The sequence below is a fragment of the Balaenoptera borealis genome (assembly GCF_965194805.1).
Source record: "Balaenoptera borealis genome assembly, chromosome: 17".
Lineage (NCBI taxonomy): Eukaryota > Metazoa > Chordata > Mammalia > Artiodactyla > Balaenopteridae > Balaenoptera > Balaenoptera borealis.
The window spans coordinates 65237822-65260995 of record NC_138876.1 but is presented as its reverse complement, the minus strand read 5'-3'; the positions used below and the strand labels follow the sequence as shown (position 1 = coordinate 65260995).

At 39.6% G+C, this 23174-nt stretch overlaps 1 protein-coding gene across 2 annotated transcripts in view; it reads left to right on the top strand.

Annotated features, from left to right (window-relative positions):
• The window catches only part of LY96 (lymphocyte antigen 96), a 31925-nt gene extending 31049 nt beyond the window's left edge, over positions 1-876 (top strand). For both annotated transcript variants that reach the window (XM_082363647.1, XM_082363648.1), the window contains exons 4-5: positions 61-113; positions 746-876. In XM_082363647.1, coding sequence (XP_082219773.1) covers positions 61-113; positions 746-844 — 152 coding nt within the window. In that variant the 3' untranslated portion in view covers positions 845-876. The remainder of the gene's footprint in view (positions 1-60; positions 114-745) is intronic.
• The last annotated feature ends 22298 nt before the right edge of the window (positions 877-23174 follow it).

Genomic DNA, 23174 nt, shown 5'->3' with positions numbered 1-23174 from the left:
AACAAAAAAAGTCACCTGATGTCAGCCAATAACTTTTTGTATTTTGTATTTTGGTTGCAGAGACTGTGAATACAACAATATCATTCTCCTTCAGGGGAATACGATTTTCTAAGGTATTGTTCAAGTCATTTTGTACTTCCTTAACCTTTTGCAGTAACAGATGTGTTAAGAATTTGAAACAAGCAATTCACAGCTTCTAAAAGTATCGATTCAAGATTAAGATGTTCAGGGCTTTTTTTCACTTCTTTTTGGTTTTGGATAGTTTGCTATTTCTTCTTTCTGTGGAATGTGGAAAAATAGAAAACTTACACCGAAGAAAGTCCTCTTTAAATTTTATTTTTTCCTTCCAGCATACCTTGCTAAAAGTAATGCTCATTGTTAATATGTTGAATGATCTTTGGGTGAAAGCACTGTAGGACCATTGTGTATAACTCAGTAACTGCCTCCATGGATAATAATGATGTAATTCTAGATATTTGCATTAGAAATGCAATGAAATTTTGCACATGTTTCACTTTTGGTAACAATTTTAAGATAAACATTAATAATGCATATTCTTTACCTATTTTGTTACAAATTATATCTAATGTTTGAAGATTTCATAGGCTAGGCTAGAAAACTGAGAAAGTAAAAACCAATTCAATTTAAATGGGTTTCTCCTAGTAAGATAAAATTCTTATAAAAGTCTTACAAAATACAAGCATCTAACATTTTATATTAATGTATTTCTTACTACTCGTTTTAGGGACGATACAATTGTATTACAGAAGCCATCGCTGGGAACACTGAAGAAAGGCTCTTTTGCTTGAACTTTACCGTCATACACCACCCTGATTTCAGTTAGAATAAATCGAGTATATGTTTTTATTTTTCAAAGGTTTTATTCTTCATTTAAAATCTTTTTTTTTTTTTTATAAATTTATTTATTTTATTTATTTATTTTTGGCTGCATTGGGTCTTTGTTGCTGCGCGCGGGCTTGCTCTAGTTGCGGCGAGCGGGGGCTACTCTTCGTTGCAGTGCACAGGCTTCTCATTGCAGTGGCTTCTCTTGTTGTAGAGCATGGGCTCTAGGCGTGCGGGCTTCAGTAGTTGTAGCACGCGGGCTCAGTAGTTGTGGCGCACGGGCTTAGTTGCTCCGTGGCATGTGGGATCCTCCCGGACCAGGGCTTGAACCCGTGTCCCCTGCATTGGCAGGCAGACTCTTAACCACTGTGCCACCAGGGAAGTCTTTTCACTTAAAATTTTTTTTGCACAGTGTATTAGTTTGCTAGGAGTGCCATAGCAAATACCAGAGACTGGGTGGTCTAAACAACAAATTTATTTTTCACAGTTCTGGAGGCTGGAAATCTGAGATCAGAGTGTCAGCAGATTTGGTTCCTTTTGAGGCCTCTCTCCTTGGCTTGTAGATGGCCTTCTCCTCCCTGTGTCTTCACATTATCTTCCCTCTGTGCGTGTGTCCTAATCTCCTCTTCTTATAAGGACACCAGTCATGTTGGTTTAGGGCCCGCCTGAGTGACATCATTTTACCTTAATTACCTGTTTAAAGACCCTGTCTCCAAATCCAGTCGCATTCAGAGGTACTGGGGGTTAGGGCTTCAGCATGTGAATTTTGAACGTTCACAGTTGAGCCCATAGCACACATAGACACATAGCCCATAATACAGCCTCTTCAATCGGTCGACTTCTCTCCATTTCCTGCCTCTACCCTGGGACAAGTTGCCAGCCTTGCTCCCGTGGACGCCTCTGCTGCCTCCTGACTGGTTGTCCTGCACCTGGTCGGGTGCCTCAGGTAAGTCATCCTCCACAAAGGTAGTTTCAATAATACTTTCAAAATACAGGTCCTGTCACGTCACTGCAGTGCAAATGGAACAAAACAAAACAAAAACAAACAAGGCCCTTCCTATGGCTTTTGATTCCTTTCGGGATAAAGCTGGAATCTTTCGGAGAGTATGCCAGGCCCTGCCCACCCTTTCCCTCTCCAGCCCCTTTTCCCACCACCCTCCCCTTGCTCTCTGTGTTCCGGAATGTGCCATAGTCCCTCCTACTCCAGGACCTTCACCCACACAGTTCCCTCTACCTCAGCTCCGTGCCTCCACATTACCCTATGCGACGGTCCCGATGGAGAGGGGTAAGGGACTGAATAGCACCGTGAGTATGGGGTCAGAAGGACCAAGACAACTGATGGTTGCAAGGCACTTTATTTAGAATTTACTGAATCTTATATAGACAGAAGAGGAACTCATTATTAGACAATAATCCCATGGAATTGCTTATCGTCTCAGTTCGGTCACTACCACGGATGTCAACAAGTTTACAACAACTATCCTTGAACATTATCTTCCCTTAACCAGGCTCACACACAGCCCCCAGCCATAAGGAACAACCAGGACTCTCAGTTCCCTGAGGTCTCCTGGCTTGAGATAGCTTTGCTGATCTCTTTTACATTCCTTAGGCCTGGGGAAAAGAGTGCATTCCAAGGTAAGGGCTTTGCTTTTTGTGAGAGACATACTGTCTCCTCCAGGAGTTACCTCCGGCTAAGACTGCATGCTTCCCACAACCTGACCTTTACCCCTTATCAGTAACAGGTGTGGATCTTCATTGGCTCAGGTGCTACTTTCTCAGGGAATTATCATCAGGGAGCATGCAGCACACCTCTTACACTTTTGATACTGGACAGAGGCAGTCCTGAGTAAAATCCTGCAGAAACTATATAACATGAAGCCAGGCTTCCAGTCTCCTGTGGCTTTCTTGGTCCCCCAGATCCCTTTCCTCCACCCACCTTTACCTCATCCAGGCAGGCCCAGCTTTCTTTGTGATATGCTTTTGTCTACCTGTGTCCCTTCCTTCCAGTTCTCGACACTCCTTTTGTCATTATGTCAATCATCAGTCACAAGACTCAACTCCATGATCCCAGGCAGGGTAGTCAGCTCAGTTTTGCTCAGCGCTCTTGACCCAGCACCTAGCATAGTACTTAGGCTTAAATTTGCTCTGAATCCATATTTGTTGAATGGATAAACAAACATTTTCTTCTTAGAAAATATTCAAATAATACATTAACTATAGAAAGCAATATTCCTGCAATCATTCAACTAGTATTTATGGAGCTCCTGCTATATGGCAGGCCCTGTTCTAGATGCTGGGGATACAGCATTTAACAACCCAGGCAAGAAATATCCCTGTCCTCATTGAGTTTATATTTTTGTGGGAAGAGACTGACAACTAAATTACTTTAGAAGTGAGCATGCTTTGTAAGTGCCATGAAGAACAATAGAACAGGGCAGGGTGTAGGGACTGGGGTGGGGAGGTAGTGATGGTTGTGCTTTCAGATAGGCTGGTCAGGAAAGGCCCCACTGAGAAGATGATATTTGAAAGAGTTGAGGGAGCAGGCCATGTGGCTTTCTGGGAGTAAAGGCATTGTAGCTGAGAGAACAGCTGATGAAAAGACCCAGGGGTCAAGGAAGAACAGGGAGCTGTTCAGATGAAGTGAGTGAGGGGAGATGAGGTCAGAGAGGTGTACGCGTTGGCAGTGGGTAGGCACGTGCTGTAGAGTTTGATAGGCCATTGTTAGGGCTTTGGCCGTTGCTCTGAATGAGATGGAAAGCTCCTGGAGGGGTCTATGTGGGAGAATGATGTCAGCTCACATTTTAAAAAGGCTTATTCTGGCAGCCATCTGCTTAGACATGGGAAAAAACTAGGGAGCTTTTTGTGATCATCTAAGTAGGGAAGGAAGGGGAAAGTTGGGAGACTTATGAAGCAATCCAGGTAAAAGATGTTGGAGGAGGTGGTGAGAAGTGAGCTACACTGGATATATTCTGTAAGTAGAGACAACTCCAAAAATACTTTTGTCGATGGGTTGTATGTAGGATATGAGACAGAGAGTGGAGTCAGGGATGATTCCAACTTTTTTGCTTGAGCAAATGGAAGGATGGAGTTGCCATTACTTGAGATGGGGAAGTCAGGAAGGAGCACGTTTTAGGGGGGGAAAGCAAGAACTTCGTTTTGGACATGTTGAGATATCATTAGACATCCAAGTGGAGACTTTCTAAAGGCACTGGGTAAATGAGGAGAGGTCTCCTGGGCCGGAGATCGACATTTGGAAGTTGCCAACACGTAGAGAGGAGTGTTGAGAGAGAAAATAAGTGGTCCAAGGATTGAGCCCTGGGGTTCTCCCTCATCGGAGAGTGGAAGGTTTAGGAGGAGCCAGCGAAAGAGAGGGAGTGGCCATGGAGGTAAGAGGAAAACCTGGAATGCTGGCCTATTGGAAGTCAGGTGAAGAAACTGTTTCCACAATTTTGATCTGCTGATCTGCTAAATAAGATGAAGACTGAGTGTTGACTTTTGGATTTTGCATTGTGGAGGTCTGTGATTTGATAATGTCACCAAGAGAGAGTCCCCTGAATTTTCTAAGCATCAGTTCCAACCATGTGCCACCCAAATGTGGGAGTCATTTATTAAGCTCTCTGCAATGCTCTGTGCAATCCCCACTCACTAAGGTTTGAGGTAGGAAGGCAGGTCCTTACCCACCTCCATTTCGCCCTTTAAGAGGAGGGGTTTGGGTTGAGGATCACAGCACAGCTTCCTCTAAAAACACTTCCACAATCCCCTTTAAGATCCTCCCTTGCATAAAAGATCCCTTGACCCTTTTTTTATACTTGATGGAAATACTTTTTATTACTTGATGTAAATATTTTTTTATATACTTCATGTATGATAGCTCATTCTGTAACTTTTGAACTCTTGAGAGGGTTCCAGAGCTGTGGAATGGGTTATCAGACATTCCCTATTCCCTGATGTTGTTTTGGTGTAGCCACAGCCCTAGCTCCAGGAATGGATCCTGATTTGCTAGATCAGCCAGTGTGGGGTGTTCTCCAGGGAATTATTGGTCCAGTTGGGCACATGACTGAAATTGGCTCAGTCAGATGGCAAAAAAGTACTAAAATTCCTTGGCTGTCTCACTGGATATAAACAAGGAGGATATTGCCTCCATTTCTGCTGACAATCATCTGATGACCAAAGGGGAACCAGACTTTAGATGAAGCCAATGCTGTGGACAGAAGAATAGAGAATTAGAAAGAACCTGCAACTCTGCAGACACTGTTGAGTCATTGAGTCAACTAAGCCAGACCCTGCCATACCTCTGGACGGTCCTGTTACTGGTTTAGTGAGTTGGAGTCAGGACTCTATTACTTGCAGCTGAAAGCATTCTAGTTGATTTACAACTACAGGGTCTGACTCATCCCAGAAGTCAGGTTAATTTCAGATTCTGGAACTCCCTTTGCTCCCTTCTCACTTTTTCCATTGCTTTTTTTTTAAATTTAATTTTTAAAAATTGAGGTGGCGTTGATTTATAACATTGTATATTTCATGTGTACATCATTATATGTCTACTTCTGTGTACTCTACAGCAGGCTCACCACCAAAGATTTAGTTTCCATCTGTCCCCATATGGTTGATCCCTTTTACCATTTCACCCTCCCCCCACCCCTCTCTGGTAGCCACTACTCTGTTCTCTGTATCTACAGTTTGTGTTTGTTTTTTCCATTTCTTTAACCCTTCCATTGCTGATACTTGTGGGGCAACTTATCTATTAGGCATAGTGGGCACAGTGCTTAAGGCCCTCAAAAATGTTTTAAAGTTGCCCCTCCCCCTTCAGCGTTGGCCCCGAACCCTCTTTTCTTTTTACATTTGCGAGGAGGAACCACCACATCAGCAGCCATCATCAACCAACCAGTGGGATCTACTTAGTGGTAAATGGATTAGCTGTTTAAATGCTAAGGGTCACTGGCCTGACCACACCACAGCATGGCCACTCAAGTTCCTGCAGAGATGGCCTCAGTTTCCACCTTTGCCCCCAAATGTTTACTTCTTGCCTGATTGAGGAGGAGGGTTTCGAGACCCCAGATTGGAGGCCATTGAGCTCTTACCCTGCCTTGCTGTGTATATACATGATATGAAGTGGGAATGGGGGGCTAAGGGACTCTGACTGTCATTTGGAGATACTTGCCTCACGTAGATCAAGCCTTAATGTTTTTCTCACATCCTAGTGATAGCAGACCCTACACCAAGTGGATATCAGAGTTAATACTGTGAGGAGACAAAATAATGAGAGTAGTTTTACCAAAGATAATAAAATATCGCATAATGTCTGCATTTTACCATTGATTTGAGTACATCCTTAGAAAACTGAATGTAGCAAAAACCCAGGACATTTTTAGAAATTGTATGCTCTCTAGCAACTTTGTGTGAATTTTTATACAAGCACTGTTTTTTGAGTTATATAAAATGTTATAAATATAGAAAAAAATGTTAAAAAATTTTAATTTCTCTTAAAATCAGAATTTAAAAAACGAATATAATAACAATGAATATATAATGATGAATCTAGTCTGGGTTATATTCATCTTTATGCCAAGTCAATTATAAAATATACTTTACAAAAAGTTTTATTTGTTTATTTATTTGGCTGCGCCAGGTCTTAGTTGCGGCACATGGGATCTTCGTTGCCTCGTGAGGGATCTTCAGTTGCAGCATGCTGGATCCTTTTAGTTGTGGCATGTGGGATCTTTAGTTGCGGCATGCGAACTCTTAGTTGCAGCACGTGGGATCTAGTTCCCTGACCAGGCATTTAACCCGGGCCCCCTGCATTGGGAGCACGGAGTCTTAACCACAAGACCACCAGGGAAGTCCCTAAAATATACTTCTTAATATATGTATTTTTGAAGCAGAAAGGGGGCCCATGAAAGCAAAAGCACTAGGACCCAAGAAAGTCGTAACGTGGTTCTGATGCTTGGTTACTACATTCTCTGCTTTGGGGACTTTTGCTAATATTAGAAGGTTGCTAGATGAATAGACTTCTTCAGTGTTTATTTAATGCCTATTGTTTTCCAGGGACTGTGCTAGGCCTTGAAGATGCGGGGGTAAACAAGACAAACAAGAATAGTTCCTCCCTTCACAGAATTTTTGATCTAGTAAGAAAATCGAACAACAAAACAAGTGATTATTGGAAAATATGATGGGGGGGTCATTATTGGAGGGGAAGAATAGAGTGGTGGGGCAAGAGACAAGAGGAGAATTGAATCTAGTCTAGGGGATGGGAAAAAGATCTCCTGGAGGCAGTGACATGGAGGCTGAGAGTTGGAGGATGAGTTTGAAATTAATCCAAGTGCTATATTCCAGGCATAGGAAAGAGCAGGTGCCAGGTGTAGAGGTGAGAGAGATACAGCATATTCAAGATGTTGAGAACGTCTAATAGTTACTGATGCTTATCATGCCAGATGGTGGCCACTTTTCTAGGCATTTTGCAAGTAATAAAGCATTTAATCCTCACAGCAATCTAAGAGATAGGTACTAGTATTATCACCATCTTACAGGTGAGGAAGATAGAGAAGAAGCACAGAAAATTAAAGTAACTTATTCAAGGTTATACACCTAGTAAGTGGCAGAGCTGGGGTTGGATCCTGACAGTCTGGCTCCAGGCTTAGGTTTCTCCTCTTCTTTTCAGGTATAGCTGGGAGTTAGAAAGTGAGAGAGAGAGAGAGAGTTGTCGGAGGTGAGGCAGGGGACAGCGCTGCATTGCTGGGCCGTCCTACTCCTGACCCCCAACCCTGAGCAGGAGCCCTGCTCCTTCTTGACCTCTGTGTTTATCTCACCACATCCATCACATCCTCTCTCCTGGACCACTGCAATTGCCCTCTTAATTGACATCTACTCTTCTACTCTTGTCTCTCATTCCCCAAACCCTCCAATGGCCCATCTAATCATCCTTAGAATGAAATCCTACCATTTGGCCCATAAGACCTGACATCTTCTGGTCCCCAAAGTCCACCCTTCCAACTTCATGGCCTACTTCTGTTGGCATCTTTCATTTGGTTCTGGCCACACTATCTCCTTCCTTTTCCTCCAAAATGTTTAACACATTTTTATCTCTGATTTTTGCAATCATCCTTCCCTGAGCATGGAATGTCTTTCAGATATTTACATAATTTATCCATTCTTTCCATTCAATTTTCTGCTCAAATATAACTTCTTCAGAGAGTCCTTCCCTGGTCAGTCTATATAAAATAGAACTCACTTTCTGCCATCTTCTCTAGTTTACACAATATATCTATTTATTTGTTTATTGTGTGATTCTGCCACTAAAATGTACTCCCTGAGGGCAGGAATCTTGTTTTGTTTATTGTTCTATGCCCTGGGATTATAAAACCCAATAAAGCAGGAGCACTTCTATCTATCTTGCCCCAGTCTCTGTTTCCTAGGCTAAGACAAACACAGAAGGTGTTAGATAAGAAGCACCGTCTTTCAAGCTCTATGAAAGTCACCTGCTAAGATCCATGCAGCTGAAAACTAGGAGCCTGAGTTTCTGATAATTGTTATGGAGTTGGATGTCATACCAGCTCTAGACTGCCCACTCCTGTCTTCTGGTTTTGAGGGAAAATATGCCCCTATTCAGTTAAGCCACTTTAGTTGGGTTCCTCTTACATGCAGCCAAACACAGTCTTAACATATGCAGCAACTGCTTATTATAAGGGCATAAGGAGAAGAATTCAAAGACCACTGAGTTTTCAAGCTTGTGTGACAGGGGAGAATTCCCCAAACATAAATAGGACAATCTGACAGTGGAGCTGATTTTAACGGCCTAGTGAAGGATTTTATTTTATATATATATATATATATATATATATATATATATATATATATATATATATATATATATTTCCTCATTCGCTGTCTTTCAGTTTGATTTATGGATGCTGGGGTGCCACTTTGATTTTACTGACAGCTCATTTACAAGCCTCTCTTGCAGCATGGCTGATGACTTTGGAGAGAAACGCCCAGAGAAAGGACTTTGGGTTGTAATGTCTTGGTGAGATCGCCATGTTCTGGGAGAACAATTCTCTGTTTTACAGAAGGAAAAAACCCTCAATTTTTTCAGTGAATCAGACTTCATCAGTATTAGTTGGGATGCAAGTTTGGCTCCTAGGACAAAGACCCTATATAACAGTGACTTAAATCAGATAGAAGTTTATTTCTCTCTCATCTAGGACTGATATGGCACCTTGAGGACCCAGTAACCATCTAGCTGGCCCTGGTCTGAATGGACCAAACAGTTCTTCACTATATCTGTGACCCAGATGGCACCTTTCTGTTAACAACACCATTTAAAAGACACTTTTATAAAGTTATCAGACATCACTCTTTTTTTTTTCTCTCTTTTTAACATCTTTATTGGAGTATAACTGCTTTACAATGGTGTGTTAGTTTCTGCTTTATAACAAAGTGAATCAGTTATACATATACTTATATCCCCATATCTCTTCCCTCTTGCATCTCCCTCCCTCCCACCCTCCCTATCCCACCCCTCTAGGTGGTCACAAAGCACCGAGCTGATCTCCCTGTGCTATGTGGCTGCTTCCCACTAGCTATCTATTTTATATTTGGTAGCAGACATCACTCTTTTAATTCTTGTTTATTACTGCTCCTTCATTGCCCATGAAGAGTAAATGACTTATAAAAATATTGCTTAGATGTTGACTTTTTATTCTGTCTCTTGGAGTCATTTTAGGGTTTTCAGCATATTTACTCATTGAATAAATAATCCAGTGAATAAATATAATTGTTTTTAGAAGCTTCTTCTTGATCTACAAACTTAATTCAAGGAAATCCTGAAAATAGCAATTCTTTTATTTAGATCAGTTTATGGCAGCATCATAAGTGTATCATGGAAAACCCCATGGTTTGTGGAAGTAGTCTTTCCCTCACCATTGATTTCCTTTAGGAATTAAGAAAAGACAGTGGTTGTAGTGGTTTACTTGTGTGGCCCTGGGCAGCTGAGGCTAAGAGATTTACATGGATTGCTGTGCCTCATAAGGAGAGCTGGGGTGGCCAATTTTCAAATGAGCCAGAAGGCCCAGATTAACAAAAGCCAGGAGAGACCTAGCAGGTGGTTATTCTATCCAAGGTTGATCCCTTGAGGTCAGAAGATTCAGGTCAATCTCGCAAGTCTTCCTGCAGAGCTGCTTTAAAGTAAACCTTTTGTGATATTACTTCAAGATGAGCCCAATCAGAAGGTTTTAAATGACCTATTTGCTATATTTACTTTAAAATTGTTCTTCATATGGTGTTTTCAAGTTTCAAAAAACAACAGGTGGAAGGTTCTGTAAAGCAATTCTTTAATTAAATTTTTGGGTTTTTTACAATTAGAATTTCTCTTTAGATAAAAAAAAAATTTGTTGGCCTCTTAGTTACCAAATAGTGCATTGCATTGTGACAGTTTCACACAGTTTGTAAATGCAAAAAGCAACAAGTAGAACTTCTCTTTTCATTTCTTTCTCTACACTGCTTCCCCAAAACCATTTTTACAGTTTAGTATGTAACTTTTCAGACCTTTGTTTCATACGTATGTCACACTATACATGCCATTTTTATACACATGTATATAAACATGCACATTTTTAAACATGAAATTACTGTATGTTGTTTTTTATTTTGAATCTGGGAAATATTTCCAAGTCAGAACATATAGATCTACCTCATTTTTAATGACTGTGTAAATTTCTATTGTTTGGATATACCATGATTTAGTTACCCATTTCCTTAGAGAATCTATAGTATAGGATATAGTATAGATGTAGAATATAGTACTAAACATTATACAAAGTATTATTTAATTCTCACAAGTCTCCAAGAGGTAGATATTATTATTATCTTCATTTTTTAGGTGAGGGAATTAAGTTTAGTGAAGTTAAGTAACTTGCCTAGAGTTACACAGTTAGTAAGTGTAAGATCTAGGATTTAATCTCCATATTGTAAATCTCCAAAATCTGTGTTACGTTGCCTATCATTTTGGTGGGATTATAGGTATCTTAGATTTTTTTTTTTGGCCACGCCGTGTGGCCTGTGGGATCTCAGTTCCGCAACCAGGGATTGAACCTGGGCCACGGGGTTCAACTGGAAACAGTCATTATGGATAATTTTCAAAGTAAATCATGATATCATTAATACACATTATACAGCATTTTAAAAGAATGAGATAGATGTAGATGTACATGTACTAATATGGATAAATCTCCAAGGAATATTATTGAGTTAAAAAGTTAAGCTGCAGGGACTTCCCTGGTGGTGCAGTGGATAAGACTGCATGCTCCCAATGCAGGGGGCCTGCGTTTGATCCCTGGTCAGGGAGCTAGATCCCACATTCATGCTGCAACTAAGAGTTCGCATGCCACAACTAAGGAGCCCAGGAGCTGCAACTAAGACCTGGTGCAAACAAACAAATAAATAAATATTTTTTAAAAAGTTAAGCTGCAAAATTCATCCTAAAATTCATATGGCATATCAAGGGACCCTGAATAGCCAAAACAGTTTTGAAAAAGCACAAAGTTGGAGGACTCACACTTTCTTATTTCAAAACATATTACAAAGCTACAGTAGTAAAAACAGTGTAGTACTGGCATAAAGACAGATAAATAAACCAATGGAACAGAATAGAGATCCCCAAAATAAATCTTTGTCTATATGGTCAAATGACCTTCAACAAATGTGCCAAGACCACTCAATGGGGAAAGAACAGAATATCCACATGTACAAGAGTGAAGTTGGGGGACTTCCCTGGTGGTGCAGTGGTTGAGAATCCGCCTGCCAATGCAGGGAACACGGGTTCAAACCCTGGTCCGGGAAGATCCCACATGCCGCGGAGCAACTAAGTCCGTGCGCCACAACTACTGAGCCTGCGCTCTAGAGCCCACGAGCCACAACTACTGAAGCCCACATGGCACAACTACTGAGCCCGTGTGCCTAGAGCCTGTGCTCTGCAACAAGAGAAGCCACCGTGGTGAGAATCCCGCGCACCGCAACAAAGAGTAGCCCCCGCTGTCCGCAACTAGAGAAAGCCCGCGCGCATCAATGAAGACCCAACGCAGCCAAAAATAAATAAATAAATAAATAAATTTATAAAAAAAAAAAAAGAGTGAAGTTGGACCCTTGCCTTACACCATAGACATAAATTAATTCAAAATAGATTAAAGAACTAAATGTAAAACCTAAAACTATAAAACTCCCAGAAGAAAACATAGGGGCAAAGTTTTCTGACTTTGGACTTGGCAATGATTTTTTGGATAAGATGCCAAAAGCATAAGCAACAAAAGCAATAATAGAAAATGGGACTACAACAACCTTAAAAACTTTTTTGCGCAAAAGGACACAATCAACAGAGTGAAAAGGCATCCTATGGATGGGAGAAATTATTTCCCCATGATAAGGGGTTAATAGTCAGAATATACAAAGAACTCCTACAACTCAACAACAAAAAATCCAATAATCTGATTTAAAAATGGGCAAAGGATTTTATTTAATAGACATTTCTCCAAAGGTGATATACAAATTGCCAAGAAGTATATGAAAAGATGCTCAATATCATTACATCAGAGAAATACAAGTCAAAACCACAATGAGAGGGAATTCCCTGGTCATCCAATGATTAGGATTCTGCACTTTCACTGCCGAGGGCCCGGTTCAATCCCTGGTCCTGCAAGCTGCGTGGTGTGGCCAAAAAAAACAACAACAGAACAAACAAACAAAACAAACCAAAAAAAAAACCCACAATGAGATGACACCTCACACCCATGAGGATGGCTACTATCAAAAAACCCAAAAAATAGCAAGTGTTATTTGTGAAGTTATTTGTGGATGTGGAGAAATTGGAACCCTACTGCACTATTGGTGGGATTGTAAAATGATACAACTACTATGGAAAAAAGTAAGGGGGTTCCTTAAAAAATTAAAAATAGAACTACCATGTAATCCAGCAATTCCACTTCTGGGTATCTATACAAAAGAATTGAAAGCAGGGTCTTAAAGAAATATTTGCACACCTATGTTCATAGCAACATTATTCATAATAGCCAAGAGGTGGAAGCAACTCAAATGTCCATCAGTGGATGAACGGATAAACAAAAGGTGGTGTATACGTACAAGGGAATATGATTCAGCCTTAAAAAGGAAGGAAATCCTGCCAAATGCTACAACACAAAAGAGTCTGGAGGACGTGCTATGAGAAATAAACTAGTCACAGAAAGACAAATGCTGTTTGATTCCATTTATATGAGGTATCTAAAGCAATCAAAAACCAGGAAGTTGAGTGGTGGTTACCAGGAGTATGACAAAGGGAAAAGGAGAGTTGTTGTTTAATGTGTAGAGTTTCAGATGTGTAAGATGAAAAAAGTTCTGGAGATCTGTTTCACAACAATGTGAATATACTCAACTGTATTCTTAAAAGTGGTTAAGATGGTAGATTTTATGTGTTTTAGACCACAGTAAAATTTTTTGCCAAAACATTAAAAATTCTGTTGTTTGTAGATGTATAGGGAAATGGAAAAATAGTAAAACTAGTATTTATTTAGTATACTGTAATTTAAAACATTGGAAACACTGAGTATTAAAGTGCTTTACTTCTTTGTAAAAGAATAGTTAAGCTGCAGATAGACATGTACTATATGATACATTGAGAAAAGCAAAAGAAAAAATCAAAACCTACCAAAGTATACAGTGTACTTTCTACAGGGACATATATTCATATATAAAGACAGTAGGTAAAAATTGGAAGGATATACACAAAATTGATCACAGTAGTTACCCTTGGGCAAGGGAAAATGGGTCCAGATTGTGGGTGATGGTTAAAAGGGTGCTTCAAGTTTTTATGAATCAATTCATGAATTATTTATATAAAAATAGCCTCTAAACATATAAAATGACATTCATTCTCATAAGGAAAACTGAAATTAAAACTCCATTGAAATACCATTTTTCTTTCTTCAGATTGGCAAACATTCAAAAGCTTCATAATATATTCTGTTGGTGAGGTTAGGAGGAAACGTTTGTTGATTCTTGGAAGGCAAATGGTACCAGGCTTACAAAGGGGAATTTGGCAATATCTAACAAACCCAGCCATCTACTTCTGGAAATTCAACGTGAACATGTACCTCAAACAATACGAGGATAAATTCACAAGGTGATTCACTGCACCATTATTTGCAATTGCAAAATACTGGAAACTACTTCTATGGCCAAACTGGTTGAATAAATTTTGGAAGACTGGTTGAATAAATGTTGGTATATACTCATGATGGAGTTCCATGAGAGAGATCTCTGTGAACTGATAGGAAATGATTTCCAGGGTATATTAAGTGAAAAAAGCAAGTTGCAAAAGTGTATGTAGAGTGTGCTACCTTTGTGTAAGAGAGAAGAAGAAATTTTTTTAAATGCATGTATCTGTTTATTTTCACAAACCCAAATCTAGTAAAATTGGTTACCTACAAAGAGTGTGTATAGAGGAGGCACAGAAACTATAGAGGTAGGAGTAACATTTCTCTGACTACACCTTTTAATATAATTTTCACTTTTAGAGTTATGTTAATGTTCTAGGTATTTCAAAATGAAAATACATCAACAGGGATGAAGAATAAAAACCCTAAAATTGAAGGTAAATAGAAGCATATAAGCCCAACTATGTTTTAAAATGAACATCATGACCACATTGAAATAGGAAGAAAAAGAACTAAGTAACTTCTGAATATAGTAATTTGTCTGTATATCCTGTCTAAAGAAAAAAAAAAGGTGCAAACAAATCTTGAATTCTTCTTAGTAGTTTTTTTCCACAGTAGTGTGGGAATAGCAATTCTAAACCTACTTTTATGTATTATAGGATTGATCAAAGGAATAAATATATTAATTTGTTGGGAGCTAGGTTTCCCACTATATAAGGAAGGAGATATAAATATGGACAGTGGGGAGGTAAAGAAGAACCCTGTAAACCGGTCCTGGAATTGGTATTGGTTAAACTTATGATTTCTAACATCTTTCCTAACTTTTCATTGAAGGGGCTTAGGAGCAAGGACACTCCAGCACAAATTTAGCGCATATGATACCATTCCCTACTAACCCACTAATAGGAATTGGTACTCTTTAAGCAATGGGTGACTCAAGCTTGGGGTAGGGAAGGTCCAAGATGAGCCCAAATCATCATATTGTTCCAGACAGTAAGGAAGTGCTAACAAGAAAAAAAGAGTGTCATGTCAAAAACGCTCAAAAGCCGGCTTGAAACGTTCACTGTCCAAAACCAGGTCATTTAGTGCATCAAAATATATAAGAACAGTAATAGATTATTATCTATTAAAATATGAAGAGTCTTTAGAGGTGTACAAGTAATAAATAAAAGAATAAATAAATAGGAGAGAAGGGAGTGTTCTTTCTTACAGTAGAACGCCAACTAGTAATGAAGTTAGAAGGAATAATGGAGTTACAAAATTACCATATTTTAACCATCACAGTAAAGTTTTATTCCGGCAAGGATCATCAATGAAAAAAAAAAAAAGCATCATCAATGGATGCTACATCTAGGGAGGGAAAGTCTGAAGAGAAACGAAGTGTTTACCCAAAGTACCCTCCACCGTTACTTATTAATTACAACAGGAAAAGTAATAACTATCCAGTGGAGAAACGAGAAAACACCTTCACAAAGCAGTCACAGTTGACATCACCAGTAAAGTGTAAGTGGACATAATGTGTCTCCCGATGGCACTCCTTGAAAAGGACACAATGCCATTCATGTAGCATTGCAGGCAAAATGCACTGAACTTATCATGAGGACACATTAAAGAAACACAAATTGAAGATTATTGTATAACATAACTGTTTTCTTCCAAAATGCCCAGGTCATGAAAGACAAAGAAAGGCTGAGACATGGCAACTAAATGAAATAAGTAATCCTTCATTGAATCCTGGCCCAGACAAAAGTTGTTTATAAAGGAAATTATTAGGACAAATGAGATGAAATGTGGACTACATATTAAATTCAAATTCCTTATTAAATTTCTTGATTTTAATAATTATACTATGTTTATGTAAGAGAATATCCTTGTTTATAAAGGGTAAAGGGGCATGGTGTATATAATCTACTCTTGAGTGGTTTAGAAGAAAAAATATATATGCACAAACATTTTATATATGTACACATACACACATATATGCAGAGAGAATTATAAAGCAAATTAGTAAAATATTAAAAATTGGTTAATCTAGGTATACAAGAATTTAACCATTCCTGCAAATTTTCTGTAAATTTAAAACTAAATTCTGAAATTAAAAATTTATTTTAAATGATCTGTAAATTAAAAAATTTAAATTAATTAAAAAAAAGAAATAAACGGGCATTGGCATTATACTTATTTAGTTAAACTAATAGAAGTTGAGATGTGGACTCACTCAAAATTCTGCTCCTTTACACAAGAGCCCCAGTGTGTTCCAACAAGAGTATAGTACTCAGGTAAGATGAGAGAACTTGAAACACGGTAGGTTTACCGTAAATATTATTTATCTCCCTTAACCTCCCTCTTCCATGTTTTCTTTTTTTAAATAATATATTATAGTAATCACACTATATTGACAGTTTTTTCTTTTTTAATAATTTTATATTTATTTATTTATTTGGCTGTGTCGGGTCTTAGTTGCGGCACGCGGGATCTTCATTGTGGCATGTGGGATGTTTTTGTTGTGGTGCACGTGCTCTTCGTTGCGGTGCACAGGCTCCAGAGAGCGTGGGCTCAGTAGTTGCGGTGGGTGGGCTCTCTAGTTGTGACGTGCGGGGCCCAGAGTGTGCAGGCTCAGTAGTTGCGGCATGCGGGCTTAGTTTCCCCACGGCATGTGGGATTTTAGTTCCCTGACCAGGGATCGAACCCACGTCCCTTGCATTGGGAGACGGATTCTTAACCCCTGGACCACCAGGGAAGTCCCATGTTTTCTTTTATAAACTACTTGAAGATGGAAATTTCCAGTGCTTTAGAGTGGAAATCAGAGCCTCTAGGCTGCTTTTTTTTTCCCATCTTCATTTTCATATATATATATATATATATATATATATATTTTTTTTTTTTTTTTTTTTTTTTAACTTTTGACCTCCTTCACCCATTTCTCTTACCCTCCACCCCCGGCCTCTGGTAACTAGCAATCTGCTCAATGTATCTATAAGCTTGGTTTTTGTTTTTGTTTAGATTCCACATATAAGAGAGATCATATCTATCGTATTTGGCTTTCTCTGTCTGACTTATTTCACTTAGCATAATGCCCTCCAAGTCCATCCATGTTTTCACAAACAGCAAGATTTCCTTCTTTGTTATAGAAAAATAATATTCCATTGTATACATATATGTGTGTGTGTGTACATATATATATCTTACATCTTCTTTATCCATTCATTCATTGACAGACACTTAGACTGTTTCCATGTCTTGAGTATTTATTGTAAATAGTGCTGTCATGAACATTGGGGATCATATATCTTTTCAAGTTAGTATTTTTGTTTTCTTCGGATAAATACCTAGAAGTGAAATTGCTGGATCATACAGTAGTTCTATTTTTAATTTTTTGAGGACCCTCCATACTGTTTTCTATAGAAGCTGCACCAATTTACATTCCCATCAACAGGGCACAAGGGTTCCCTTTTTTCTACATTCTCTCCAACATACTTGTTATTTTTTGTCATTTTGGTAATAGCCCTTCTAACAGATCTGAGGTGATATCTCATTGTGGTTTTGATTTGCTTTTCCCTTTGATTGATGGTGTTGAGCATCTTTTCATGTGCCTGTTGGCAATCTGTATGTCTTCTATAGAAAAATGTCTATGCATATCTTCTGCCCATTTTTCAATTGGATTGTTTGTTTTTCAGGCTTCTTTTTTATGTCAGTGGCCTTTGTCTGTCACCAATCACTACTGCTTGTACTGCTGTGCCAGCTCCAGGGTCTGGCCAGTGCCTGTCGGCCACTGGGTGGGCTTCAGATCATGACTGGGTCATGACCAGGTGGGCAGAGTTCTCTGTCACTGGACTAGTCCAGGTGCACAGAACCCTCGCTCTAGTTGGTTTGCTGATGGAAGCCAGGAAACATTGATCCCAGACCTGGATCTATCACGCATCTGACCTCAGGCTTTATCATTGTCACCTGCCAAGTGAGAGGTTTGGACTGGATCATCTCTAAAGGCCATGGCTTGATGAAACAGGAGAACCTAAAACATGATTTACCCTCTTAAAGAATTCTATTACTTTCTAATTTTATCTTGGGTGTTTTATGTTCTTAGAGCATAGAGAGTGAGTCAAAAATTAGACATGAACCCAAACCCTCACTTTCCATTTTAAATTAAATTTTTGTTCACAGAGAATAGTGGAATATTAGGAATGTAAAAGAAATCCTTCAAGTTGACAACCCACTGGGTACAAGGCAGCTGAAATGTATGAGACAGAAGCCATTTCTTCTTCTTTTTGTTAAAAGTAAGTTAATGTGGTTAACTCATGACTGTTTAAGTGGGATAATTTGCTCAGAGGGAAAAAAAAGTGGTCATCTTTGAATTTTTAAAGGGAAATTATAAGGCAATGTAAGTCTGTGAGCATCTCAGCTTCTGATTGTCCCTGATCAAGCTTTTATATGCTTTGCCCTCTACACAGACACACCTCTTCATGTCTCTCAGAAGAGTACTGTCTGATGATCTTTGTTCCCTAATAACTGTGAGCAAGAGTAGATGTGATTCTCCATTCATTCAAAATATCTGCCCTGAGTTGTGTTCTGTGCCAGGTGCTGTGCATGGAGGGTGCAAATAGAAAACACTTTTCTGGCTGCAGGGCCTTCACAGGCTTGTCAGTCCAGAAATTAGAGGATAAAAAGTGAATCAAGCAAAGAGCAAATGGGAAAGAGTGGCTTCATGCCCTAACACTACCTAACAATAAAAATCTCTCAAAGAACAACAGGTGAAAATGAAAACAAAAACACAAAGGGTACAAAAACAATGCCAGTGACAAGAATAAAGAGATTGTTCATTTCTACTTGCAGCATGGTGACTCAAAATCAAACACGGACACTTGCATGGTGTCCATGGTCTATTGTTTTAAAAAAAAAAAAACAATTTCAGAAAGTGTTAACGAAGTACAAATAAATGAATGAGAAACTTTAAAAGTTTTAGCTGTAAGTTATTACTACTGTGTCAGTCAGGGTCCCAGCAGAAAACATGACACATTTAAATTAGGATAATTTAAGGAGTCTTTAGTAAAGAAAGAGTTTACTGAGGCCCAGGTGTGGGGAAACCATGAAGATTAGTGCAGGACCCCAGGGCTAGAAACAGAGGAGCTCCATTATTGCTTTAGGTCAAGGGTAGGGGACCATGTACAGGAACTGGGAGGTAGAGGGTCTGTCTGATGGAAGCTGACATCCCCTACATCCTTTATGCAGCTAGACTAGCCAGAAGTAACCCCACAGGGAGGGACTTCACTCTGCTTCCTCCCTCAGATCTCCTGCTGGGGTCCCCGCTGGCTGAACCCAGTGGAACCAGAAGGCGTGGAAGCAAGCTGTCTTCATCCTTACAGGTCAGCCCCTAGGGCACAGAGCAGGGAGGAGAAAGGAGGGCTGAGTGGAAGATGTCCAGAACAACTCCATGACAGGAAACTGAACATCAACATTCACAAAGACATCAGATCACCTTCCCAGCCAATGTTTGACAAAATCCTAGAACAGGTCACTTAATGGTTACTGAATGTGGATGACACACCTTGACAGTGCATCCACCAACAATTTTGCCATGTATTAAGGACACCTTTTCCAAGGTAGTAAGGCAGTGTAATTTAAACAAAAAGGATGTTCTGCATGTGAGAAAAACCACTTCCTTACTAACCATAAGCAGGAAGCTGTCCTGAATATTTTCTGGTACTGTATGATCAATAACAAAGACCAGGAAAGCCTTACTAAGAAAGTCAGGCTATTCTTGGAGCAGGCTCTGCTAAATCGTGAAGGGCAAATTATGAATTTGCCTTTGTCATCCTTCCCGTTTTCTTTCAGCAATCCCCCATCTCCTTTCCTACATGGCTGTTTGTGTGTTTGTTGTTTATTAGAACTTTTTATCTTCATGGCCTTTTGGGGGAGGTGAGCACGTTTCCTGATCCACTCATCCTCTGGGGATTTTCTACAGGAAAAGATTTTGTTTTAATTTAATGGAAGAACCGGTTCCCTGAACCAGTTCCCATCCTTAATGAGCCCCCAGGAACAACAGCACAGAATCAGAGAGTTCAAACAACATCATTTGACTTCTTTTTTCTTTTTTTGAGATAAGCACTGTTATTTTTCCCATTTTAAGGAGTATCCACTGTCTGTAACCATGCATTCTATTTCTATTTTACTTTTAAAATTTTATCAAAGTATAGTTGATTTACAATGTTGTGCTAATTTCTTCTGTAGAACAAAGTGACTCAGTTATACGTATATATATTCTTTTTCATATTCTTTTCCATTATGGTTTGTCACAGGATATTGAATATAGTTCCCTGTGCTATATATACAGTAGGACACCTCGTTGTTAATCTGTCCTATATATAATAGTTTGCCTCTGCTAATTTCAAACTCCAATCCTCCCCTCCTCTCTGCCTCCCTCCCCCTTAGCAACCACAAGTCTGTTCTCTATATATGTGAATCTGTTTTTACTTTGTAGATATGTTGATTTGTGTTGTATCTTAGATTCTGCATAAAAGTGATATATGGTCTTTGTCTTTCTCTTTCTGACTTACTTCACGTAGTATGATAATCTCTAGGTCCATCCTTGTTGATGCAAATGGCATTATTTCATTCTCTTTGATGGCTGAGTAATATTCCATTGTATATATGTACCACACCTTTATCCATTCATCTGTCGATGGACATTTAGGTTGTTTCCATGTCTTGGCTATTGTAAACAGTGCTGTTATGAACACAGGAGTGCATGTATTTTGAATTATAGTTTTGTCCGGATATATGCCCAGGAGTGGGATTGCTGGATCATATGGTAGTTCTATTTTTAGTTTTCTGAGAACCTCCAGACTGTTTTCCGTAGTGGCTGCACCAATATACATTCCCATCAACAGTGTAAGAGGGTTCCCTTTTCTCCATACCCTCTCCAGCGTTTGTTATTTGTAGACTTTTTAATGATGGCCATTCTGACTGGTGTGATGTGGTACCTCATTGTAGTTTTGATTTTGACCACACATTCTAAAACACCCACTATTGCTTATATATCATGGCTTAAACTAAATCTAGATTTATTAGTTGTAATTTACCATTTGACCTCTTTACACAGCCAAAGAGGCATGGTGGACCCTGCCCGTCACACTGTGCTTCTGGCCCCATGACTTATGGGTGAGCCCAGAGGCCGACCCAGGAGCCTTTCTCCACTGGAAACAGTAGAAAGATTCAGCATGGAGTGACTGAAGGATGGAAGAAGATCTCAGTGGATCAAGTTGCTTGCCTCATTTTGAAAGTTGGGTAAAGCATGGTGCCCAGTAACACAATCTTTGTGCACAAGACACAAGAGAATAGCTATTCTGCTACCTGAGTCCAGTGACAGGCAACTGGTAAATAAATTCTGGGTGTCCTGGTCAGGCCTGGCTTTGCATCCTGGCTCAGCCACGAACTGTGTGATCTATGCCTCCATTCTGCACTCTAAAATATGGCTGATAATAATATTTACCAGCTCAGGTGGTGGTGAGGATTACCAGCACAATGTATGTAAAGTGCCAGTGTCTGAGATGCAGTAATCTCTCCACAAATGATGGCTATGAGGATGATAATCAAGATAATTCCATCAACCAATGTATCGAGTCAGATCCAAGTCCAGGTTATTTTAAATCTCAGGCATGTTTCCCATTCGCTCCTTTGCTTCTATTCTCAGGCTGCTACTTAGGCCAAGCTTAGATCTCTCTCTCTGCTTAACTGGTCTTCCTGCTTCTAGGCTTGTCCCCTCTTACCTTTCCGTCACTCTGCAGCCTCAGATTCTTTGTCCTCACCCCTTCCCACCTATCACATCTCTCCCTATAGTTCTCCTTCTCCATCTTTCTAACCACTCTTCTAGGTCTTTTTCTTGCTTGCTTGCTTGCTTGGTTGTGAGATACAGCAGGCATGCAAAAAAACGTACAAAATCTGTACACAGTTTAAGGAATGATCATAAACTACTCCCTAGGTTAAGAAATTCAACACTGTTGCTCTCCAGAACCCTCTCCACTGCTGTGTGCCCTTCCTTGGTTACAAAACCAGCCCTCTCTCCAAGAAGTAACCACTCTCCTGATATCTGTGATAATGTTTTTGCTTTTCTTTTTAGTTTTACCACCTATGTATGATTAATCACTAGACGATATATCTCACTTTAGTGAATCCAAGAAGTTCTCTTTTTTATATTTGAGCATATCTGAAGTGGAGACGTGCTTATGATGATGGCTTGTCAAGGTTTAATTGGCAGCACTTTTTTTCTTTCCTAGAAGAAGAAATATAAAATATAAATACAATATAAAATAATGGTGTGTTTTACAATTAGTGGCACCTTAGATTTGATGTAGACTAGTTTTGCTTGTTTTTGAACCATATGAGTGAAATTATACTGCATGTGTTCTTTTACCTCTGTCTTTTTTCTTTTTTGGATCAGCAGGATGTTTGTGAGACTCTTTCACTGTTACTACAAGCAGTTGTAGCTTGTTCATGTTGTCTACTACAAACAACAATGCTGCCATGAACAGTCTTGTGCCTGTGCCCTGGGCTCACAGGGGTTGCAACACTAGGAAAAGGCACCATAATTTCTCTCTCAACCACTGCAATTTTTTTTTTCTTTTTTTGGCTGCCCTGCACCGCTTGAGGGGATCTTAGTTCCCCGACCAGGGATTGAACTCAGGTCATGGCAGTGAAAGTGCGGAGTCCTAACCACTGGACCTCCAGGGAATTCCCTCAACTACTACAGTATTATCCAAACATAAGCTTAACGTTAATCCCAACTAGAGCAATGTGTTTGAAACACAAATCTGATCATCTTATTCTCCTGCTTAGAACGTTTTAATGGTTTCCCACTGTTCTCAGACTAAAGATTGACATCTCTGATACAGCTTTCAAGCCCTTCAAACCCAGTGCCAGCTCCCACCATCATTCTTACACATTTTTCCTCTATGCTCTACAGCTACAGTGGTCTTCTTTCAGTTTTTTAAACAAGCCTCCCCCAGGCCACTCCTACCCACACCACCCCAGCTGGTTATGTCCACCCATCTATCCATCTAAGCTCTCACCTCAACTCTTCAAATAAGCGTAGGTCATGACCCTTTACTGTGTCTCCTCGGAGAACTCTCTTCTTTTTAGAAT